This window comes from Salmo salar, chromosome 11, assembly GCF_965601325.2.
Source record: "Salmo salar chromosome 11, fSalSal1, whole genome shotgun sequence".
Lineage (NCBI taxonomy): Eukaryota > Metazoa > Chordata > Actinopteri > Salmoniformes > Salmonidae > Salmo > Salmo salar.
The window spans coordinates 11420751-11445640 of NC_138301.1; the positions used below are offsets into that span (position 1 = coordinate 11420751).

The 24890-nt window shown below is 43.4% G+C and overlaps 2 protein-coding genes across 2 annotated transcripts; one reads left to right on the forward strand and one right to left on the reverse strand.

The window, feature by feature from the left end:
- The first annotated feature begins 572 nt into the window (after positions 1-572).
- On the forward strand, positions 573-16411 carry LOC106561981 (CKLF-like MARVEL transmembrane domain-containing protein 4). The gene is made up of 4 exons (XM_014126483.3): positions 573-1037; positions 9856-10032; positions 14220-14318; positions 15958-16411. Exons 1-4 carry the CDS (start codon positions 852-854, stop codon positions 16120-16122), a joined length of 627 nt encoding a protein of 208 aa, XP_013981958.1. The 5' UTR covers positions 573-851; the 3' UTR covers positions 16123-16411.
- Positions 16412-18733: 2322 nt separating this feature from the next.
- Positions 18734-24632, reverse strand: LOC106561983 (CKLF-like MARVEL transmembrane domain-containing protein 3). Its single transcript, XM_014126485.3, has 5 exons — positions 24390-24632; positions 21947-22102; positions 20996-21091; positions 20432-20549; positions 18734-19657 (listed from the first exon to the last, which is right to left on the reverse strand). Exons 1-5 carry the CDS (start codon positions 24507-24509, stop codon positions 19626-19628), a joined length of 522 nt encoding a protein of 173 aa, XP_013981960.1. The 5' UTR covers positions 24510-24632; the 3' UTR covers positions 18734-19625.
- Between the last annotated feature and the right edge of the window lie 258 nt (positions 24633-24890).

The window sequence follows — 24890 nt, forward strand, 5'->3', positions numbered from 1 at the left end:
TTACAGTAATCGGGCTACTATTGCAAACACTATACAGTAGGCCAAGCCATAGAGATGATGGGGCCTACCTGCCAAAGCATCATCAGTGTACACCTGTGTACACGTCACGATCATAGACCACCACTCTCCGCGCCCTGCTGGGCAAACCTACGCAGTATCTATCAACGAACGATGATACACACATCGGGAAAGCTCTTCACTATTTACAATTCGATCAACGGGGATAGTAAAGACTGCCCCCGGGCCCAAAACTACCATAAGTTACTATATCCGATGGGCGTCTTCAAGCATTTAAATACGTTTTAAAGCGTGTGCATACAGGAATGTGCTGTTTTTTGGGGGCGAAGACTTTACATTTACAGCAACCGTAACATAATTTGTATTTCAGCTCAGAACTTTTGGCTACACACGCCATGGTGTAAAAACGACATGTCTCGTTTCTTCTGGCCATGATGGATTTTGATATTTACATAAAAGTATCACAAAGGAGCGGAATGTAGCTCGCCTGTTTCTCCAACTCCATGAATAGGTGTTTTCGGTGCGTGCAGAACAAACCAGAATCGTCCCTTACACTAGTGCGCAACTGTAAGGCAATTTGTATCACATTCTTTATGGAAGCAGCATTTGATCAACGAGGAATATTCGCGGAATAAGCATTGTTACCCGGTAAAAAAAAATGTTCGCCACAACAAAGTAGCTTGTGCGATCGTCGCATCAAAAGTGAGTTTTTATTTTTTCCCTTTCGCGTATTGCATAAAGTGTTTTTTTTTGTTTTCAAAGCCAAACGGTGAGGAATCCACTGGGCTACTGTACTAAAAGTTCCGGTGCGTGTAGGAGCGTACAGTGAAATCATGAGGAACAGTGAGGAGGCGGAGGGGTTTCATGGCGAGGCCTCCAACACTTCCATGATCTCCGGAGCAAGTAGCCCATACCAGCCCACCACCGAGCCCGTACACTCAAGGAATGTTTTGGGTGGCATTAGGTGTGACTTTGAGTACCTGAAGTCACACTTTGGCATATTAAAGGCCGTTGAAGTGGTAAGTTAAATAATTAAGTCAAATCATTCAACAGACTGCATGACTAGGCGACTGACGTGTTAAAGATGTGCATATAAAAACTTAAATGATGTGCGATGTAACCTACACTGTTTGCGTTTGTACGCGTGTAGCCTGTGCTTGTCTGTTTTTGAGAGATGGCCTGGTTCTTTAGCCACAGTGACATAATAGTAACCCAGTTTGCATGTGGCTCACCCACAGTCCACTATGCTACACTTTCAAATGTTTTCAAATCAAATGTTGTCTCACGTGCCGAATACAACTGGTTTAAGACTTTACCGTGAAATGCTTGCTGCCGAGATCTTCCCAACAATGCAGAGTTTAAAAATAAAATACACAAGGGCGCTATATACAGGGAGTAACAGTACCATATCAGTTAACGAGGTATGAGGTTGATATGTACATGAAGGCAGTACATAATATTGCAATGGAAGTAGCCCAAATAATGACAAATTCCTCTACTAGAAAGAATTCCATATCAACACCAGTTATAACAATTGTATGACTATAGTTTCTTTTCAAGAAATCAGCAACATTTCTCTAAGCAGTTTACAGGAAGGGGAAACGGCATAGTTCAATGTGGGGTTTGAGCCAGTACACCTAAAACCAGATGTCTAGGAGGGAGAAAACAACAACAACAACAACAACAAAGGAAGATGATGGCTCCCAAAGCTATGATAATTCAGCTGCAAGAGGAAACGTCTCAGCCAGAGTTTTGTCCCATCTATTGGTGCGAAACTGCTCAGTCAGAGATGGTGCTCTCACATAGCCTACAGATGAAGCACTGTATGCACAGTGGGGTTCGCACTTGGTTCCACTGTCTGCACAAACCAGTGGAACCAAGGAAGTAATTAAGTGCATACAGTGAGAAGGGAAACAACTTAAGCCCCCTACTCAGAAGATGCCATGTTTGAATATTGCTTCATTAGCGCTTATAGAACGTAATTTGGCTTCTGTTGTGCTGTACAGCGGTCAACACACACACACAGACTCTTTAAGTGAACTCATTGTACGAAGAGTTTTGATGTTCAGAGGATTCAAAGCCAGAAAAGGCACAGTACCAGTCTGACAAGGAGAACGGTGGGAGAGGTGTACCTAGAGAATCACACACACCGGGGCGATATGTCTTTGAGAAAGACATCTGTAGCCTGCGTGTAAAAGTCTGTGCTGAGAGCAACTCTCTATGCTCAGGTGGATGTTTACTTCTCAGTCAGATGATACTGACAAAAATAAGCCTGTAATTACAATGTCATAGTTGGAGGAAGCTGACCAACTAGAGGTTACATAAAAACAAACAAAACACTGAGGTCAAACAGGAAGTCATGTCTTTCACCACCATTACCCAGGGCAAATGTAAATGTGCAGTGGAGACGGCACAACTCCCAGTGACATTATGGCAGGTAGCCTAGTGGTTAGAGCATTGTAGTAACCGAAAGGTTGCTAGATTGAATCCCCGAGATGACAAGGTAAAAATCTGTCGTTCTGCCCCTGAACAAGGCAGTTAACCCACTGTTCCTAGGCCGTCATTGTAAATGACAATTTGTTCTTAAAAAATTACATGTGTGAATGCGACAGGTCTTTCCAATCTTTCCTATTCATGCCAGTCTACCTGCACTGGGCAGGACGTCTGAATGTTATTATCTCACCTTATCTCACCTTCATCATGTCTGCCAACCAAGCCCTGTTGGCTTCATGGACCTAGCCACTGTATAACTTTATTAGTCTAGCTTTCACAGCCGAGAGATGCCTTCCAGATGAGCTAAATAACTTCTATGCTCGTTTCGAGGCAAGTAATACTGAAACATGCGTGAGAGTACCAGCTGTTCCGGACGAATGTGTGATCACGCTTTCCACAGCCGATGTGAGTAAGACCTTTAAACAGGTCAACATTCACAAGGCCGCTGGGCCAGACGGATTACCAGGACGTGTACACCGAGCATGCGCTGACCAACTGGCAAGTGTCTTCACTGACATTTTCAACCTCTCCCTGACTGAGTCTCTAATACCAACATGTTTCAAGCAGACCACCATAGTCCCTGTGCCCAAGAACACTAAGGTAACCTGCCTAAATGACTACCGACCCGTAGCACTCACGTCTGTAGCCATGAAATGCTTTGAAAGGCTGGTCATGGCTCACATCAACACCATTATCCCAGAAACCCTAGATCCACTCCAATTTGCATACTGCACCAACAGATCCACAGATGACGCAATCTCAATCGCACTCCACACTGCTCTTTCCCACCTGGACAAAAGGAACACCTATGTGAGAATGCTATTCATTGACTACAACTCAGTATTCAACACCATAGTGCCCTCAAAGCTCATCACTAAGCTAAGGACCCTGGGACTAAACACCTCCCTCTGCAACTGGATCCTGGACTTCCTGATGGGCCGCCCCCAGGTGGTATGAGTAGGTAACAACACATCCGCCCCGCTGATCCTCAACATGGGGGCCCCTCAGGGTTGCGTGCTCAGTCCCTGTTCACTCATGACTGCACGGCCAGGCACGACTCCAACACCATCATTAAGTTTGCTGATGACACAGCAGTGGTAGGGCTGATCACCGACAACGATGAGACAGCCTATAGGGAGGAGGTCAGAGACTGACCGTGTGGTACAAGGACAACAACCTCTCCCTCAACGTGATCAAGACAAAGGAGATGATTGTGGACTACAGGAAAAGGAGGACTGAGCACGCCCCCATTCTCATCGACGGGGCTGTAGTGGAGCAGGTTGAGAGCTTCAAGTAGGGCGGGGCGATATATCAAGTGTTTTTTTTCTCGATATATTCGACTTTATGTTTTAGCGCGATATGGAAAATGTCTATCGCAAAGAAGCAAGGTTCTGTTATAATGTTGTAACGTTATACAAATGCAGCATCTCACTGTCTCTTCTCTGTCAGCCCATTGTCGAATCATGTCCCAATTACGTGACAACACGTGCACAGAGGTTATCCACCAATCACAACCCTAGACAGCCTGTCACAAATTGTAACCACGCCGGAGAAATGTAGCGGCGGTAAGAGTTCCACCAAAATGGAAAGTGAGGAAGCCAGCTCAGCCTCTCATGAGGATGAAATCATACCCAAAAAGGGCAGCAATGTTTTTTCAGTAATATGGAAGTGGTTCGGGTTTAAGAGGTCTTATGTTTCACGGAAGAAGCCCTGCCGCGATTATACACTGCTACCCGCGAAAGAGTAGCAGAGAAGCTGGCTAGTGTTTCATATTTTTCCACCACAGCCAATCTATGGTCAAGCAGAACATCAGCGCTATACCTAAGTTTGACAATCCACTACATAAATGAAGACTGGACATTGCTAAATGTCTGCCTCCAGAAGTCTTACTTCCCCGATGATCATACGGGTGAAGTAATAGCCCAGGGTCTCAAAGACTCTCTGGCATCGTGGAAGATGAGCGAAGACCGACAGGTGTGCGTGACAACTGACAGCAGGAGTAACATGATAAAAGCATTGCTCTTGAACAACTGGACCCGCCTGCAGTGCTTTGGGCACAGGCTTCACCTCGCCATCGGTAAGTGTGACATTGGATAATCCAAGTGCATTCAAAAAGTTATGTTCAGGCCAGCTGTAGGCTGTGTTAGTAGTTGTGTCATTCTGCCAATCCAATAGCAAATATCCACAGGCTGTTTTAATTATAACAAATTAACTAAATTAATACATTTTCAATCAAAATGATGATATAAATTACATATTCAAACAGCTATTGGTCAGACATTCCTAAACAATAGAATAGATGTGTGGGTGTGTGTTGTTCATTTGTGTTGTTCATTTGTTTTGCACAAATAGCCCTTGAGGCCTTGTATATTCTTTTATTTTAATAAAAGGTCTTGGGCTTTTTTTATTTGTTTAGAGAAAAACAAGAAATCAAGATATATATCGTGAATCGTCCAAACCTCTGAAAAAATGTAGATATTACTTTTAGGCCATATCACACAGCCCTAGCTTTAAGTTCCTTGGCGTCCACATCACCAACAAACTAACATGGTCCAAGCACACCAAGACAGTCGTGAAGAGGGCACGACAAATCCTATTCCCCCTCAGGAGACTGAAAAGATTTGGCATGGGTCCTTAGATCCTCAAAAGGTTTTTACAGCTGCACCATCGAGAGCATCCTGATGGGTTGCATCACCGCCTGGTATGGAAACTGCTCGGCCTCCGACCGCAAGGCACTACAGAGGGTAGTGCGTACAGCCCAGAACATCACTGGGGCCAAGCTTCCTGCCATCCAGGACCTCTATACCAGGCGGTGTCAGAGGAAGGCCCTACAAATTGACAAAGACTCCAGCCACCCTAGTCATAGACTGTTCTCTCTGCTACCGCACAGCAAACGGTACCGGAGCGCCAAGTCTAGGTCCAAGAGGCTTCTAAACAGCTTCTACCCTCAAGCCGTAAGACTCCTGAAAAGCTAATCAAATGGCTACCCACAAATGGTTACCCTACGCTGCTGCTACCGACATGTACATAATTACCTCAATTACCTCGACACCGGTGCCCCCCGCACATTGACTCTGTACCAGTACCCACTGTATATAGCCCCGCTATTGTTATTTACTGCTGCTCTTTAATTATTTGTTATTCTTATCTCTTACTTTTTTTAGGGATTTTTTTGAAACTGCATTGTTGGTTAAGGGCTTGTAAGTAAGCATTTCACTGTAAGGTCTACACCTGTTGTATTCGGTGCATGTGACATACGATTTGATTTGCTATGCTATGCTTCCTATGTAAGGGGGTTTCATTTGAACGATAGTACAGAGGAGTTGATAACACATTCCTTACATTTACTCACGGCAGCTCAATGAGGAAATATGCTCAAGGTTGACCATGATAGTTTTACAATAGCAGAGCTCACATGTTTAGGCTCGGTTTGACTGTCAGTTGACCTTGGAGTGTATTTATGCCACAGCCTTTTCCACTGCCGCTGGACAATGATTGACTGACTTGAAGGGCCTCAAAACACCGCTCATTGTAACTCATCTGCAAATGTGCCCAGTTTTTCCCTGAACAAAAGCACTCTCAATGTTAATGGATCATCCCAGTTCAATCCGCATTAGTGCAGAGTTGATGATTGATATTGTTGAATTAAATTAAACTAGTGATAATGGACTTAAGCCTAGTTTAAAGGGAAGTTTGATGATGAAAAGTTATCCTTCCCTAATTGGCTATTCAGTTACATAAAATCACATCCGATTTCAGCTATAAATCAAAAAGCATACTTTGTGGGCTAGTAAAGAGGAATGTTCGGGTGCTAACCTTGCTGGTCAAATCAGGAGGGTTGTGTGTAATAGTATATGTCACATTAGTTAAGTTGAGGTGAAACCCTCCTCCCGTCAGCATGTTTACCTCAACCTGAGGACTTTACTATGGGAACTGTTCCTACAGCCACACCCTCTTGGTCTCTGGTCCCGTAGAGGATGTTGTAACATAAACACTCTGAAGGTTGACTTGGTGTTACTGGGAGAAGCAGTAGTCCCAGGATACTGGTGCTATCACTTTCAGAGAACCTTTCTTTGTGTCAGTCTATGATGAAACTTTACACGGGTGTGAAAAGTCTCGTGACAACAGGCTTTTTGTGGATCTCATCTCCTCTAAGCATTTCCACAGAGCTGAAGTCATCTAACCCAATCAGCTCTTACCCAGTCAGCTCTAACCCAATCAGCTCTTACCAATCAGATTTTGACAGTTCATAATGTAATTTACACTGTGGCCTTTATAATACCAAAATAAAACTCCCTTTTCATCTCTTTTGTAGAGTGTTGCCGTTTGGATTAAGTTGTTACATAGCTATTCACTTGTGTCAATGGACCTTGTAATGTAGATATCTTTTTGTGGTGCTTTAACAAGGGAAAGTTAAATATTATTGAAGGCCCTTTTTTGTAGGCTGTGTATGGAGCTAAATGAATTTACCAGATGCTGCGCCGTGTCAGCTTGAACTTCCCCATTCTGGAGAGACTGTGTGTTCTGTTCTAGTGTTTCTCTCAGACTGGTCTTTAACAAACACACATGACAGGCGGAGTTTCTGGCTCTGCAGACATCTCTGGCGTCAAGAAACAGTAGAAAAACGGTTATTTTTGCACTCCTCTGTTTCTCTCCATTCATTTTCTGGCCACAACAGATGGTGAACAAGACTGGAATCTGACTCCCAAGTGGCCATTGCAAGCAACTCTCAATGTACCTAATCCCCGAGATGAAGAATGGGAGAATTTGGAGAAGGGTGGGGGGAGGTTGACATATAATCATTAGTTACACGCTTACCCAGCATGCATAGTAACCCCATCCCCTCCCCCCTCCCTGTCTGACACCTGCTCCACACTGAGCCCGGGAAGGGCTGCTTTTATCACGACTCAGCGATGACTTCATCCACCCCCAGTCTGGACACGTCCATGTTGTAATGTCACGCTGTGTGTACCCAGACAAACACAGCTCTAATGCGGTTTCAATTGGCTGCCACAGAGAAAGACACAGGCCCGAATGAATTCCTCGCAGAGGTACCTACTGTAAGTGTGACCTTGACAAAGATTTGCCGCTCTGAAATAATAATACGTTTGCATGCACGTGACTGTGTGCATGCTTGTGTGTCCGCGTGAGATTGAGTGCAGTGTTTGGCCTTCGCAAGGCTGTAATTGCAGCAGATGTGTAACGTGTGAAGGGTGGTTAGCCAGAGAACCTGTCAGGAGTGTAGCCGAAGTGCTCTCCTGCCTCAACAACTCTATGTGTCAGAAACAGAGGAGTGTTGTGATGAGAAGCCCTGTTACCGTCCCCTGTTCTGTTCATTCACCGGGCTGGCAGGTTTAAGACACAGCCCGGGGCTGGGGAGGAGAGGTGAGGAAAGGAGGGGAGCTGGTCAGAAGAAACACGACCAGATGGCTCCCTGCTGCTCCCATCAGCATCTGGTCCAATATACTGGTTGGTTTATTTACTCCCTTCACTTCTCATGTCCGTTGTCTCCTATCTCAGGCAACTAAGATGCCAGTTTTGCAGCAAATTCGGACGTGGACAGAATCGGAAACGGTTTCTATTCTGTAGAAAACTGTCATTGTCAGATGGATAACTAACTCATCCTTAAGGTATCACAAACTTGTTCTTCAGGATAATATATGACTTGGATGGAGAGGGAAAAGAGTGGCTTCTGATCAGCAGTGTGTTTGACCCAGAAAAAGACAGGATGGATTGGGCCTTGACACTGCCCCATTAACATTTTTAATATTACAGACGGATTGGTCTTTTGTCCAACTTCATAATTATGGTAATTTTTTACACATAAATCATAGGATTCATATTGTCTCCAACGCCATTACAGATAATTGTACAGAGGTGAGATGTTTTGCTCTGTCTAAAGATAATATCACGGCTAAAAAGGGAGGCGAATCTGCATATTCAAGTCCCACTGTTGCCATGGAAATCGTTGTCTGTCAATCACCCTTTCCATTTAACCAGTACAAAACAGGAGCTGGCTCTTCACAGAGAGGCCTGGCTCAATCTGCATTTCAAAAGAGCATGGAAAACAGACAAGAAATCTGAGCAGGACATTATAGAAACAGCATGAAGTGTACGCGTGTGCAAATCTGTGTGTCTCATGGCTTCTTGATAAGGTTCGTTAGGGATGGATTCTTTAGGTTAAATCCCAGACTTGGTGCTTTCAGAGTTCTGGCCTGTAAGCAGATCCTCAGACGTTTGGCTGTCCCAAGTCCCATGTGGGGAGCCGTAGACTGTCGTGAAGTCATGTGACTTCCCTGTCAAAGCTGTGAAACCAAGCATCTGCATAAGACACCTGAAGGCTCCCCTTAGGAACGGGCCTTTTGAAAAGTGGTGGGAGGAGAGAGAGAAAGAAAGGAAAGAGATTCCGTGTGTATGTGTGTGTGTGTGTGTGATGTCACTTTTGATGATGATACCAAAATAGTTGTATCTCTCTCTCTTCCTCAGGCACTGAGTGATGTGACTAGGGAATGGTCCATTACCCACCTGTTAGCTTTCTCAAGGTGGTGTGAATGTATACATGTCAAGGGTGCTAAGTGTGTGCATTAGCATGCCTGTAATTCTCAGACTTCCTGTCACAGAGCTCATACATTTTTTGATGATACAAGCTGGACTGGGCCCATTATCCCAGAAGGAACAGATTCTTTATTTAGATCTGTCAGGCAACTAGATCCGGTCTGAGCCCGGCCCAGATGGGACAAAGCCTGGAATGTGTATGCGTGGTGATGGCGGTGGTTCTATTTCCCCCCAGGCTCACGCGGACCAACCTGCAATCTGCTGGTCTGAGGTTTGTGGAGAGTCGGGCTGATTGCAACGGAGACCCTAAATAACACATTAACCTCCGAGTTCTCCCCCATCACTGTGGTGGAGTGATGAATGGGAGGGTAAATATATCAGTTAACTGTTCGCAGTGAGGTTGTGGGCTCCTCTCACTCACTTCCCAAGGCAATGCCACTCCATCAGCACCAGTCACCTCAGTCTCATCAAAGTTCTGGAAACGTTGGTGTACGGTGAAGGAAACGTGGTTAGTGTCACTAGTTGATCTATAGTTATCGTGACTAAATGGCTAACCCCTGGCATGCCTCAAATGACGAATTGACAATATAGAAACGCAAGCGGTCCTGTGTCAATTGTGGTTTTCACGAACGTTGGCTATACTCCTTCTGACTGAATGGATTTGTATGGGTTGATGTGGGTAGTATCATAACGACACACACTCTACCCACTCTACAGTAGGACTGTATGTTTATAGTTTTATTTTAAGGCTGTTCTTGACCTGTCCCTCTTCCTCCTCCCTCTCTGCAGGCCTTGGCCCTCATAGCCTTCATCTGCATAGAGACCATCATGCTGTGCCTACCCTGCGGAGGGGTCTACTTCTTTGAGTTTGTGAGCTGCAGTGCCTTTGTAGTCACCGGCGTCCTCCTCCTCGTCTTCAGCCTGAGTCTGCACACCAAAGTGCCCCACGTCAACTGGAGCCTGACGGTGTGTATACCACCAACGCACACCGACCAATCACATCCTCTTACTGGAGGCAAGAGTCTGGTTTAGATGTCGATAAGGGTTGGTCTCTTTGTTTTGAGACTAAAGTTTTGTGACTAGTTTAAATACAGTGCTATTATATAGGTACAAGAGCAACTTGACATGACGTTTGATCAAATAAAAGTTGATCAGTTGAACTGAGGGTAAACTGAATTTGCTTAAAGTGCACTTGCCTATAAAATGTGGGTGACAAATGAGTCCAAAAAAATGCGGTCATAGCAAATGTCAGTGGTGGGTATGCAGGACCCTCGAAAAAGATGGGAACGCTGCACCATGTCAACACAACATCTTTGTATCTCCATAATTCAATATGTCCATATCTCATTCTAACGATGTGCTATTTGACCCTGTCATCTCAAACCTGTGTTCGGTGGTATGTTTGGTAATGCTCTAAATAAAGCTCTCTGAGGTAACCTTTACGAAAGAGTTGGTGAGTGAAGGCTCCTGGAAATGTCACATTTGGTTAGAGGTCATTTGATTATTCCGATACATTGTTGGCTCTAGCTGAGGGGAGTGAGTTCAGTATTATTAGTGTTCTTTTTCTCTCCCTGCCCCCTCGGTGATCTGTGTGACGCCGTGTCTCTGGATTGGGTGGCGTTGGTCTGTCTTGTGCTAGGCAGAGACTGGCTCTCTTTTTGTGGCGTTGCCACAACGGCCATGCATTGTCTCAGCTGGCTTGCTCTGTTGTCTCTCCACACAAAGACTTTCAAATGACCAACTGTCATGCCAGGGAGAGACAGCACAGAGAAGGGTGACCACACACACTGCCAGTTTTCAATGTGGGTGAGTGCTGGCCCAATGAATGCTGGGAAAGTTTTTGCTCAGAAATGAGGAGGCTGGGAACAGAAATCTCAGTACATGCACGAGTGGAATAGCAGCCTGTGGAAGAACCTGAAGTGGCCTCTTGACTGGATCTTTGACCATGTGCCAAGTAGAGTCTCCCTTTGAGTGTGAGAGCATACTGTATGCTGATCTGGTTTGCAGGTTATCCCTTTCTCACTTTACTGCAGATCCTGCTGCGCCAGCTCTTTATGGAAATCAGGCAGTGTGTTGGCTTGTGTGGAGCGAAGGTTTCTGTTTTGATGGATGAACCTGTGGCAAATCACAAACAATGTATTATTTATTTACTTTGCTTGACTACTGATTAAACCGTGCATTCCTCTTGAATATGTAGCTGTATGGTTTATTTTCCTTGAATCTTGGCATCTGTTGAAATAGTGTGCAATGCCGTCCTGTCTGTGTGTGCATTAGTAGTTTCTGCTGTCTGTGCCAAGGCACGTCTCTGTCAGGCCCCGTGCTGTTTTACCTAGCAGGGTCCAGTCATTGCTATTGTGATTAACCTCCTCTCTTACATTCAAATTATTTTCACTCAGTTATCTCAGAGGGTGTTCCATGAAAAGTTTTTCACTGCAGTTGTTTTAGCCCTGTATTTTGCCACCCAAGCAGAAGACGTGCAATAATTATGCTTCTCTTTTTATCGATTTTACACCCCCCCCCCGAAAAGAGTGTTGAACTGAATGTATTCTGCAATGTGTTTTTGGTAACTCTTCTTCCATGAAGTCTACCCCCACTTCAGAGAGTTTGTCTGGATATGCGTGCTTCCTGTTGCCTTAATCCTTGTCTAAATCAGCATAAACACGCAGCTGAAAACATTTGGTAGAGCCATTTGAAGGGGATATAGCTACTAGAGCCTCGACAGCCCTCCTCATCGAAAGACCACTCCTAACACACTCACACTTTCTGGCTTCCAGAGAGTCCCGGCCTGCTCTGCCAAATGCTGAGCTTGCTGACATCTCCCCGTCTCCCAGAGAAGCCAGTAAGTCTAAGCGGCCTGCCTGCCTGCCTCTCTGCCTCGGGGCTGAGGTTGAAGGAGGGGTTGGAGAAGTGTGTCACTCTGCAGAGAGAGAGAGAGAGAGAGAGAGAGAGAGAGAGAGAGAAAGCGAGAGGCAGCGGTTTGACTGGGGTATTTAAAGGCAGGCGCTCCATCTTTTGCTACTGCTTTACAAACCGCTGCTGTGCATGTGGAATGTGGGAATGGTTTCTCCCAGAGAGTATTGTGCTGGGGTGAGCTGGATCTAGGGTGAGCTGGATCTAGGGTGAGCTGGATCTAGGGTGAGCTGGATCTAGGGTGAGCTGGATCTAGGCTGAGCTGGATCTGGGGTGAGCTGGATCTAGGGTGAGCTGGATCTAGGGTGAGCTGGATCTGGGGTGAGCTGGATCTGGGGTGGGCTGGATCTGGGTGAGCTGGATCTAGGGTGAGCTGGATCTAGGGTGAGCTGGATCTGGGGTGAGCTGGATCTGGGGTGAGCTGGATCTAGGGTGAGCTGGATCTAGGGTGAGCTGGATCTAGGGTGAGCTGGATCTGGGGTGAGCTGGATCTGGGGTGAGCTGGATCTGGGGTGAGCTGGATCTAGGGTGAGATGGATCTAGGGTGAGCTGGATCTGGGTGAGATGGATCTAGGGTGAGATGGATCTAGGGTGAGATGGATCTGGGTGAGATGGATCTAGGGTGAGCTGGATCTGGGGTGAGATGGATCTAGGGTGAGCTGGATCTGGTGTGTGTAGTAGAGGGAGCATGGCAGTATTGACGCTGATAAATCAGTCCAGTAACTCCAGTTGGACCAGTGTATGCTGTGCTGTTACTATTGTGTTGGTGATGGCGGTGTGTCCAGTGGGAGATAGCCTAGCGCCGCTGTAGAAACACATCAGACAGATTAAACCCCAGGAAAAACAGCACTTTTCACAGTTTTACATCCCACTGAGCACCGTTTGCTTTCTCTTCACACATCTTGCCGAACAGATCACACTCAGACACACTCTCTATACCTGCCACACATACAGGGAGTGAGGCATTAGAACGGATTTGCCCTACATCTGAAGCCAAGTGTGAGACTCAGGCTTGATTTGTCTCTGATTGATTCCAGTATATGTGTGGTTTGGTGGTCTGAGCTGTACATGTGTGTTGGTGCAAAAAATGGAGACTTGAGTCTGGTTTGGCCAGTGTTCTGGTTTTGAGGGTCTCGCTTGGCTAGTGTTCAGTCTTGAGTCTGGTTCTCCAGTGAGTCTGTGGGAGAGAGTTGGTGTCATGTGAGACGATGTGGGTTATGACTCCCATCACAACAATTCACATGGGAGGCCTTGCCCCAGTCATGCTGAAACATTTATTAAGCATACACTGAAGGACTGGTCAGCCAGCCAGAACAACACATCTTGAAAGCTCACGGAGACACAGTGTCCTATGTTCATGTGAATAATAAGTTCCTTGTACAAGGACCTTCAGTGATTGGCTTCAGCGCCAATTACTATCAACAGAGAACAGCACAAACAATTCCAAAAATGTAGATAGCTGATGGATTGACAAGTATGACAATGATGTGGGTTACAGAGACTCTAAATATGCAACTTTGATATGACAGAAACTCAAAAAATTATATCTTTATATGTTACTTAAATATTACAATTCTGAAATACAGCATGAGCATACCGTACCAGTGAAAAGTGTGAACACACCTACTCATTCCAGGGTTTTTCTTTATTTTTACTATTTTCTACATTGTAGAATAACAGTGAAGACATCAAAACTATGAAATAGCACACATGGAATCATGTAGTAACCAAGAAAGTGTTAAACAAATAAAAATATATTTTATATTTGAGATTCTTCAAAATAGCCACCCTTTGCCTTGATGAGAGCTTTGCACACTCTTGGTATTTTCTCAACCAGCTACATGAGGTAGTCACCTGGAATGCATTTTAATTAATGTGTGCCTTGTTAATTTGTGGAATTTCTTTCCTTCTTAATGCATTTGAGCCAATCAGTTGTGTTGTGACAAGGCAGGGGTGGTATACCGAAGCCATTTTACGCATTGACATTCATTGTAAATAATTGCTGGATGAGTGATCTGAGGTTCCTTTGAGAAATAGTGCTGTTTTTTGTTTTCTTTTAGGGTGGGGATGGTTTTTAAAGTTGTTAAATCATATGACCCTAAAACATTACTCAACGTTGTCTCTGCACAACATGGTGAGATAAACTAGTACTAACTCCTTGCTACATACAATATGTACAGTAACTATCAGTCTAAACATGACCTGTTAATTAATATGCGTGGTCTGTCTGTCTGTCGCCACAGGACCTGGTCAACACAGCAGCCAGCACCTTCTTCTTCTTCCTGGCTTCTGTGGTCCTGGCTGCTCTCAACCACAAGTCCGGAGCCGAGATCGCAGCAGTGGTGGGTTCCCCGTCCCGCCCCACTGCATCCTCATCCTGGTCACTCCCTGTGACCCCTGACCTGGGCCTTCTCAGGAGTGACCACCCTGTTCATTAGTCTGTCTCAGATGTATACCACTGAAACATAGGCTGAGGTCTGGTCTTTCTCCTTTCACCCCCTCATCCTCCCTTCCCTACTCCCGTCTCTGTGAAAGAGTTCTTTGATCCATTATTGTGCTACGCAAAGAACAGTGGCTGGTGTTACATGACCCACTGGATTTCTGTTGTTTGAAGAGTTGCCTATATGTATCTAAAATATACATCAGAGACCTTTACTATAAAATGTAATGTTCAGAGATATGTTCAATAATCAAATCGAATGCAAGACATTTAGCTATTAGCTACAAGCCTCCCTGAAGTTTTTCTGTTGATTTTCTTTTCTTTGTCTGTTCACGTTATACTGCATTTCCTGTTAACTGCTGCCTCCCTGTGGAAGGTAGCCTGAACTGCATTACACCAAGTCCATATGGCATTTCCTCCCCACCTACGGTATAATAAATCCAAAATAGAATTGCTGCTACATCAAGCTGCTTGACAGTGTGAGAGGTTTGAGGATCAGTTGGCCAGGCAGTAATTGGCCAGCCCAGGTGCAAAGTGTTCATGTTTAGGGAAGTGCTGGGAGCTTGATGTGTGAGCAGAGCCACAGTGAATGTTCATGGCTCCATTGGCCACCCTGCTGCTGCCACATCCACACTATTTACTGTCTCAGTCCCTCCCTGGAGGTTATGAGCTGATTTCTGATTCCTGTCTTGTCAGCTCTGAGCTGTGACATGGATGTTTACCCTGGAGTTCAGCCCCAATCCCCTCATTGGAGAGAGGAGAGAGAGAGAGGTCACACCTCATTGGTTTCTCTCTCGTTTCGCTCTCTGTTTAATTCTTTTTTTCGCTCTACCGTTCTCTTTCTCTCGGTCTCTTTCTCTTTTGACTATTAACCCTCTTTGTAACCCTCAACCCATTTTTGACGTCTCTCCCTTTCATTCTCTGCACCGCTCGCTCCATGATCTCTTTCAGATTATGTGAATTGTCTAGCAAGGCTTGCTCGTTTCCTTACACATAAGAAAGCATGCACGCCCTCGCACGTACTGCTGGTCCCTTGATTCCTGTGGTTGTGCATGAGGCTGGATCAGCAGAACTGTGTACTACGGGCGCCCGGCCGGTGGCCTGGGGATTTGTGCTGAGTCGTATATGGTACAGATGTTCTCAGCAGGAAGTTTCTATTTAATATCCTGGGCTTTTTCAGGCCTGGAAGGGGCCAGTTAAATCCCTGGGCTCTCCTGCTGGGGAGGGATGGAGGGAGTCGTGGGAGGTGTGTATTTGTTAAATTCCACTCTTGTCTATTTCTTTAGGCGCGTAGACTGTATAAAGGGCTGCGATTTGGAGAGGGATTAGACACTTTGTGTGTTACTGTTTAATCAGCTAAATATCTTGCTGTAATTATACAGTAGTCCCTATTTGAGATGCATTTACTAGTGAGAGTATTAGGAAGGACTGGAGGGAGGTGTCATTTCCTCCTGTACCACTTGGAAACCTACATTTATTTTAAGGTTATAGTAACAGAAATTCTGTTGTGTTGAATCATGTTTCTGTCACTTCCTGTGCAGGTCTTTGGCTTCCTGGTGACGTGTGTGTACGCTGTGAACACCTTCCTGGCGGTGAAGAGATGGCGTATGGGTGACGGGCGCTCAGTGGCGGTCCAGACCAGTGAGTACATGCGAGCCCGCACTGCCTCCCGGGGAGAGATGGAGGCACGGCCTGACCTGGCCTGATGGAGGTGACATTCTGAGACCAAGACTGACATTTAGGGCTTCTATCTTACCATACCCTCTCTCCGACTACCCCCTAGTGACATAACCAATCACTGTACCCACTCCACGGATGAGCACTGCAGCCTCTTTACTTGTGGGTCTCCCTTGGCGAGAGTCCCTCAAGGCCTGGACCCAGAGCCCTATCCCCCTGAGTGTACCAATACACAGACTGGCTCAGAGATCTACCTCTGTCGACAGTCATCAAGAGCATTGATTTGATATTAATGAAGTGTTTTTCTGGTTTTGAATTCAGCGTGGTTTGAAATCTTGCACCCGTGTTTGGTAAATGCTCTTGACTGTGTGACTTGGTATCTGTGGCCACCAGCACATACTGTACAGGGTTTGGTGGGTGTTTTATTTGCAATACGTACAGGTAGCACTGTCTGTTTAGATATGGATTTTTTTTTTTTTAACACTACAGATCTGACACACAAAGAGAACAACAATTTAATAAATTCAATTGATTGATCTTTTTTTTAACATGAACTTGAAAGAAAAAGGACCAAAAGCTTAGGCTTATTCGTTACTGCAGGTCAACCGGTTATTACGTTTATGAACTCAGATACTCCTGAAACACATTCCCAACACAGTTCAGTTCCACAATGTCATTAAAGTTCAGTTGTCTCTCTCGCCCGTAGAATATGTAAAGTAACCATCCTCAGTGTATCTCACTAATACACAACACCGAACCACATGGACTTTTGAATGAAGATTGAAGGTATTTGTTTTTTACTATTTTTTTTTTTAATCGAAGGACTTTTGATTTACAGTTTCTTCAGAAAATATTCATACCTCTTGACAAATTCCACATTTTGTTGTTACAGTCTGAATTCAAAATGGATTAAATAGATTATGTCTCACCCATCTACACACAATACCCCATAATAACAAAGTGAAAACGTGTTTTTACATTTTTCTTTGCTAATTTATTGAAATTCAGGCTGTAACACAACTAAATGTGGAAAAGGTCAAGAGGTGTGAATACTTTCTGAAGGCAATGTAGTTGGTGTGGGTGCTATTTGTGAACGGTTAAAGAGTATGAATGCGACGTTTATAGGTGTTGTACTTCTAGTATATCTGGCCTTGTGAGTGACAGACAAATTGCACAGTGGTACGTTACTAACATGGTGGTACGTTTTGATAATTGAACGAAATACTGAAAAACGGGTGCTGGTCGAGGTCAGCGTCCATAGCACATCTCAGGTATTGGCTGACTCATCATTTATGTTCTATTGTCTGTTTGAAACTTAAATGTGGCAACACATTTGTCAAAAGATGTTGCCGCCTTAATAATTGGGTCCACTGCACACTCATTCACAGAATGGCGCACCAATGTATCTCAGTTGAATGTGTGATCTTGTTCATCTTATCTAGCATACGCTATCATATATCTTATTTCATAAAACACCCTCGCAGTCAATTTAACTTCCTGTATTTTTTTGTTCTGGTACAGACGAACAGAGCAAGGAACATTGAGATCACATTTATGGAGATGTAGCCTGTTCATATGTGCAAGTTTGTACTGAATGTGTCTAGGATGAAGGACTTTTAGAAATGTTGACATGTGTTCTGGTCTTTGTATTTTTTTGTTCTAAATAGTATTGCGTGTTTTACATCTACACAACATTGTGATTCCGGGTGTTCTGTATCCCACTGACCCTGCTGGTAATACTGTATGTATATGTGGATTAGGGTAAGGATACCCCCAGAGGAACTGCTCACGGTGGATGCTTTATATGTACTGAAGTGCACCCACTCCTGGTTGTGGGACATCTTACAAATGTTTTAAAAGATGCCATCTTTGTCAAAGTGATCATATTTTGTGTTTTTAAGAGTTGATGAACCAATATTCTTTGTGAGGACAGTGGGAACAATCTTAAGGCCTAACTAAATTAATGACTTTGTAGGTGAGGGCAGGGACATTGCAAATCTCAAATTGCAGATTTAATTTGAATGAATTGACCGTAATAACTGTTGATTGTGATTGAAACTGTGTGAAGAATAGACAATCAAATGTGTGTATTTATGTCTCTCTATTCAGGACTGGGTTGATTGTTTTAAGTCGTATATTATGCCTTGACTTCACAGTAGTCGATCCATCTCCTTTATCTAGCAATACATTATGCTCTAACATACAGTAATAGGCCATGTGAGTGCATATGTAATCCTTGCTTTAACTAGTAGTGAAATGATGTGACTATAGTGGAACAATACAAGTTAATGCTTCGTGAAGTCCTTAACAATCTAGAGCACTCTGTAAATATAACCTAATATTTTGAGCTGGGTGTATTTATATTACAGTTTCTTGTAAAGTCCTTAAAACAACTTTACCAACAGTGCTTCGTGCAGAGGTTATGGCTTGTGTCAAGGTTTTGAACCACTCCGCTCTTATCTTTTTAAAGTTTGACCTTGATTTTCTTAAATGCTCTGTAACTGATACAAGTATTTATTGTACTCTAGGAAGCAGTATTAAAATCTGTATTGTTGTATGTAAAGAATTTTCTGTAGATTTAACAAAACTATAGTTTATGGTGACAACCTTGTCTCAAAATAAATGGGTTTGGAAATACTGTTGAACATGTCTTAATTTTTTATTAAACAAATTAAAGCTTACAAATGGCTGAAAATCAACTCATTTCTTTCTTCTTTTCTTTACATGACCTGTAAATTGACAAATGTTTGATGTACAAACCTGGTAAGAAAACCCTTCTAAATAGGAAAACATTTTGGTGTACCATTTTCGGTAATTGAATGCAGTCCTACCACATTTGCAGTTTACATTTCAAACACAATCACAAAAGTCTCCTAGTGCTTTTCCATGATTAAAAGTTTTCGGAATTGGAAGAAAAGAGACAAACATTATGCTGACAAATCAAATTCAAACAGGAAGTGGCCATTTAGGCGGTAGCTAAGTGCCATGCACAGTCAGTCTTCTCAGCTCAGTGAACATGGATCTGTCACAAAATGATTTTAATGCTAGGATATCACATCGGATACAGCAACATTTTCAATAAAGGACACCAGAAAATGAAAAATCAAGCAAAGCAAGTATGATGATTGGACAGATGGTGTAACCAGCCAACCAGCTGCCAATCTTTTCAATAATGTAAAAATGTAGTGCCATCTGCCTTTGTTCCCCATGCTCCTCTTGGTATTATGGAGGCTGAGCAACTGTAAACCAATAGCCATCACTAAAAATACCACAGTCCATTCACAGCTTCAGAAATGTATTTCAGAGTTTGGGCAATTTTAGAACATTTGGAAAATAATACTGTAACCGTAAATGATCATTGTATGTGCCAACATTACAAAACGCTAAAGACTGAGATTGGAAACCTGTTTTCACGTCAGTTAAAAATGAAATGTGAATCCTTCAGGATGCCGTTGACGTCTGCAGAATGGATGTCTTCCTGCCAGGCATGGTGGACGACACACACGTACATGGTCCCTGGGCTAGAACCTCTTCAGTCTGAGTCAGAGTCTGAGTCATTGTACTCTATAACACAGAAAAAAAACTTTTACAGTGAGGGTATAAGCAATGCATGTCTTTGTCTGTCTGTGAATGACACGTCCCCTCTGCCTATCCCTTTCAAAGAGGGAAGTGAAGGCCTGTGGTCTCTGACATCCTCATGCAATGATTAGGAATTAAAGTTAGAGATGAATATAAAGTCTATATAATCGTGGAAGCTAATCACGATCGGTAAAAACACATACAACATTGATGATTGAAGAGTTAATATAAATGTTATTAACATAGTAACAACTAGGTTGTGCTCAGATTCAGTTTCATGGCAAATGAGAAATCAGAATTCAGATGTCACCATGTTTTGTTTATTGAATAGACTAGCTACTCAGCATGGTCAGAACGAAGCCAACGATCTGCACAGGTTTTCACAGACGACGTGCTGACTCCACAAACACACTCCATGAGTATTCACTCCCACTGACCTATGGGACCCTTGGCTGAGTAAACTTGAGCCATGTGGTCCACAACGTGGCTTATGATTTGTATCAGAAAACTGCAAGTTTATTTGTTTTCCTAAACTGTCCAAACAGATGTCCTTAGAACTGACAAAAACAAAAAACCCTGAATGGAGGGTCAGCACTATTTTTTCATTTTTTATATTTCCTGTATCCATTTTCTGGGAAGAACAGGAAAGGACTGAATGTTTCTGAGGGGTACTGTGGCAGCTACAGTGTGTAGCATTGGGGACAAAATGTAGATTCACATCATACTATATACTAGACATTATTTGAAAGAACGCTTTACCTGAGGTTCTTGGTGGCTCGTCACCTGAGTCCCCTCCTTGTTTGAGGAAATTAGCCAGGTCATTAAAGATGAAGTAAAAATCTAGAGCAAAAACAATGGTGGCAATGAACCCAAACACCTAGAGGGGGTGGAAGAAAAGAGAACCTTTGATATCAACGTGAAACAGCTAGTAAATCCAGAAGGGGGTGAATTGTCTGACAGAAGCTAGCTGTAATATGATATCCAGACACAATGAAGTAATGCAGCGAAGTAACCAGACACAACTTCTGAGTTCAATGTGTATACTGTACATCAGGGGTGTCAAAGTCATTCCATGGGAAGCCTAGTGTCTGCAGGTTTTTGTTTTTTTCCTTTCAATTAAGACAACCAGGTGTGGGGAGTTCGTTATTAATTAGTGACCTAAATTCATCAATCAAGGACAAGGGAGGAGCGAAAACCTGCAAACGCTCAGCCCTCGGTGGAATGAGTTTGACACCTGTGCTGTAAATGCTGAGGAGATACAACTCTGATCATGGCATAGGCTTGATGAGAGATGTGTGGATAGTGTCAAAGAGCTTTTCTTACCCCTGCTGCTTTAGAGGCCCCGTCTGTGAACTTTGAAACTGATATTATGGAGATGATAAAAAAGATGATGGACGCACTGACACAGCGCAGAAAATCCTAAAAGAGAGATAATACAAATGAAAAAGTAGTTTCACATTTGTTTTAAATTTGTCAGCAGTGGCTACCATCCCTACTGTACCCAAGTGGACTATAAATATACTGAGTGTACAAAACATTATGAACACCTGCTCTTTCCATGACATAGACTGACCAGGTGAAAGCTATGATCCCTTATTGATGTCACTCATTAAATCCACTTCAATCACTTCAATCAATCCACTCTTGCTCCCGAGTGGCGCAGCGGTCTAAGGCACTGCATCTCAGTGTAAGAGGGGTCACTACAGTCCCTGGTTTGAATCCAGGCTGTATCACATCCGGCCGTGATTGGGAGTCCCATAGGGCGGCACACAATTGGCCCAGGGTCGTCCAGGTTTGGTCGGGGTAGATGTCATTGTAAATAAGAATTTGTTCTTAACTGACTTGCCTAGTTAAATTAAGGTAAAAAAAAATGTTTAAATGAAGGGGAGGAGACAGGTAAAAATATTTTTAAGCCTTATTAAGCCAAAATGTATTGAGACATGGATTGTGTATGTGTGTCATTCAGAGGGTGAATGGGTAAGACAATATTTAAGTGCCTTTGAATGGTGTATGGTGGTAGAAATGTTTTTTTTTTCACGCTCAACAGTTTCCTGCATGTGTCAAGAATGGTCCACCACCCAAAGGATATCCAGCCAACATGACACAACTGTGGGAAGCGGCAGAGTCAACATGGGCCAGCAACCCTGTGGAACGCTTTCGACACCTTGTAGAGTCCATGCCCCAACGAATTGAGGCAGTTCTGAGGGAAAAGGGGGGTGCAAATCAATATTAGTAAGGTGTTCTTCATGTTTTGTACACTCAGTGTATACTCACCATGAGGGGGAAGTGGAATCCCTTAAATCGCTCATTGAATTTGGTGGAATAGGCAAAAAGGAGGAAGAGGGCAGCCAGGAACTCAATGAGGGGTGCTGTGACAAAGGCTGCTGCCGTGGACGCCACAAAACAGATGAACGCGATGAGGGACAGAACCTGACGGAGAAGACAGAGGGAGGGAGAGATAGAGAAAGTGACTAATAGAATGCAAGGCGTACTATAGTTACTTTGGTCCAAAATCTCCCTTTCAAGAAATGTTGCAGTCACCCGAAGCCATTACATTTCCCGTCACAAGCTGTAAGGAGATGCAGCTGTTGAATGACAAATAATATACACAGGCCTACACAGACATTCACAGACACACTTTAAGCCTACACTGTACGTGAGTTCAAACGTTTTTGCTTGTTTATACACAAATATGTTAACGTAATTGTTCACTTTTGCTAATCATGAAACATGTTTGTCTGGTTGAGCACAAACCCTGAAAGATGCAACTGTCTGTGTCATTTCAAAGATCCCCATAAGTCTTTAATATCAGCATGCGGTCTCTCGACGAATCACAAGTTTGTGTTTTCTTTGTAAAGCATTTCTGGTGATCGTGCTTGTTTCCTACATCCCCTTGTCCTGAGTTTCCCCGGCCAACATCATCGGACAAGACAAGCCCAGGCACTGTTATCTACACAGAGCCATCTTGTATTTGTTACACTGGGTCATCAAAACCATAGACAAGGCTCACCTTGGGGTGGGAACTCCCCGAAATGCAACACAGACTGCTACTTTCATAGATACAACCCTGAGCACACTGTTCATCTATCTTACACTGAGAATGTGTTTCGTCGCCGAATAACGTTGAATATCTTCATAACGCGCAGCAGAACTGCTTATCAGACCTTTTGTCTGACCTTGACATGGCTAACGTTTCTCATCTCAGACACCCACTGCTATGTTTCTGCATAGCAGGAACAGTTCTTACCAAATATGTCCTTGGATAGTAAAGCAACAAGGTAAATTCTCTAGGAATCTTGGAATCTAAAACTGGCTTCTGAGAATTCTGACACAACACATTCCTTGTAAATTGGATGCTACGAGCGACAAACTAAATGACTTAAGCAGCATTATTGCCATTCCAGCTATTAACGATCATGAAAAACTCCATGCATATGTTTTCCAGCTGTCTTGAGCCACTACTAAAATCAGGATATTTCATATTTTATTGTGAGTTTTCCCATTGTTTTCCAATGGTTAAAGTCATAGTAGCACCCAATGTGGTTTCTAGCACAAACAAGGGAGAGGACCATATTCCAAGTGTGTGTAAAGAGGCTGCATTGTTCTTGGAGACTGATTCCTTTACCTTATAGGGCCAGTCAGCCAGAGCCCTCTAATAAAGCCCTCTATTCTATACAGTATAGCTTTTGGGCTACATGCCCTCCAGCAGAGTCAGTTAAGTAGAGACTGAGTGGGTTGATCATTGTTTTACGCAGCACATCCAGGAACTGAATCTCACATGACAGACACAGGAGAGTCCATGATAATAACATATGTGTTCAATCTGTTCAAATCCTTGGCGATGACCCCTTTCACAGTGTAGATGTCTAAGCAGACACACTCTCTTGTTTCACTTCCTGGTATCTGATGTTTGAACTAATCAATAATCATTGACGAATGAATGGAGTTCATTTGTTTCTAATTTTAGCAAACTATCTCTTTTAAAATTTTATTTTTACCATGACCATTTTGGTTTAATTGCATGTGTCCTACAATAGGCTACTGCACATCATGTCAAAACCTATTAGTAGTTATCCAGTATTACAGTAATACACAGCAGAGCTGCGACAGTAGACTGACCACATGAAGTATAGAACACATTACTGTTGTATGTAAGGTCTATTGCTTTCTTGTGTAAACATTAATTAGCCTACACTAGGCTATGGTAGTTGAATGATAGTTTACAGGCTACATGTCTCCAAAATTATCCATGTGCATTATGTCTTTCGTTTAACTGGCATAAATCAAAGTTCTCACCTGAATTAAAAGGTAGTCGGTCGTAAACTTAAAACCTTCTTCCAAAGTAAAAAAAAAAATATGTGGCTAACTAATTCATAAATCATTTTTTAGCGCCTTTGACGAAAACAAAATTCTCCCTAGCCTAAATGAGAACCGTGTGATGGACACATTGACTTCAATAGATGTGGGCAGAATTCAATGGATGTGTTTTCCATATAGTTTACCTAAACAGCTGTTTGAAGACTTGGTTAGGATAGGATAAATTAATCCTAACAAAAACCTACTTTTGAGCGTTTAACAAACCCGTTAAATCGAGTGTACCCCGCCCCCGCCAACTAAACTTCTACGCATCTGTTTGTCTTGGCAGCTTCGAAGAAAAGTATTCGGAAGAAACAATGGAAATAAAGACACTCATATCTTCTTTGAAATGCTACGTTACCACTTCTGCAATAAGAAGTTGTCCTTTCCGTGAAGATGCGAATTCTTTTGCGATTGGGAAAATCGTTTGAAGGACGCTTTGGCGCGGTCCAGTCGTACCGGGAGCTTCGATGTCCCCCATTTCAAAGATAACGTTTGACTTCAGTAATGGTTACAAATCCAGCGGCCTGGAAGAGTTGAGAGTGGAAAATGCAAAGCCCCGAAAAAGAGTGTTGCTTCTTGAAGTGGAAACGGAAATAATGACAGTGCGAAAACGTAGTTCACAAAGGCGCAACATCTGCATTCCAGAGATGTTAGTTGAGTGGGCTATGTGCATGCATCAAAACTAAAATACTGTAATGTATTTGTTAAAATTGTTGTGATGTATCCCTCGAGTTTTATAAATAATCTGTTTTAACCTTATAGGCCTATGGTCCAACTTTATGGGAACGTCATAACAGCTCAAAATGCAATAGAAACATTACTTAAGAATAAGGTAGAAATGGACTCGCCCTACATGTAA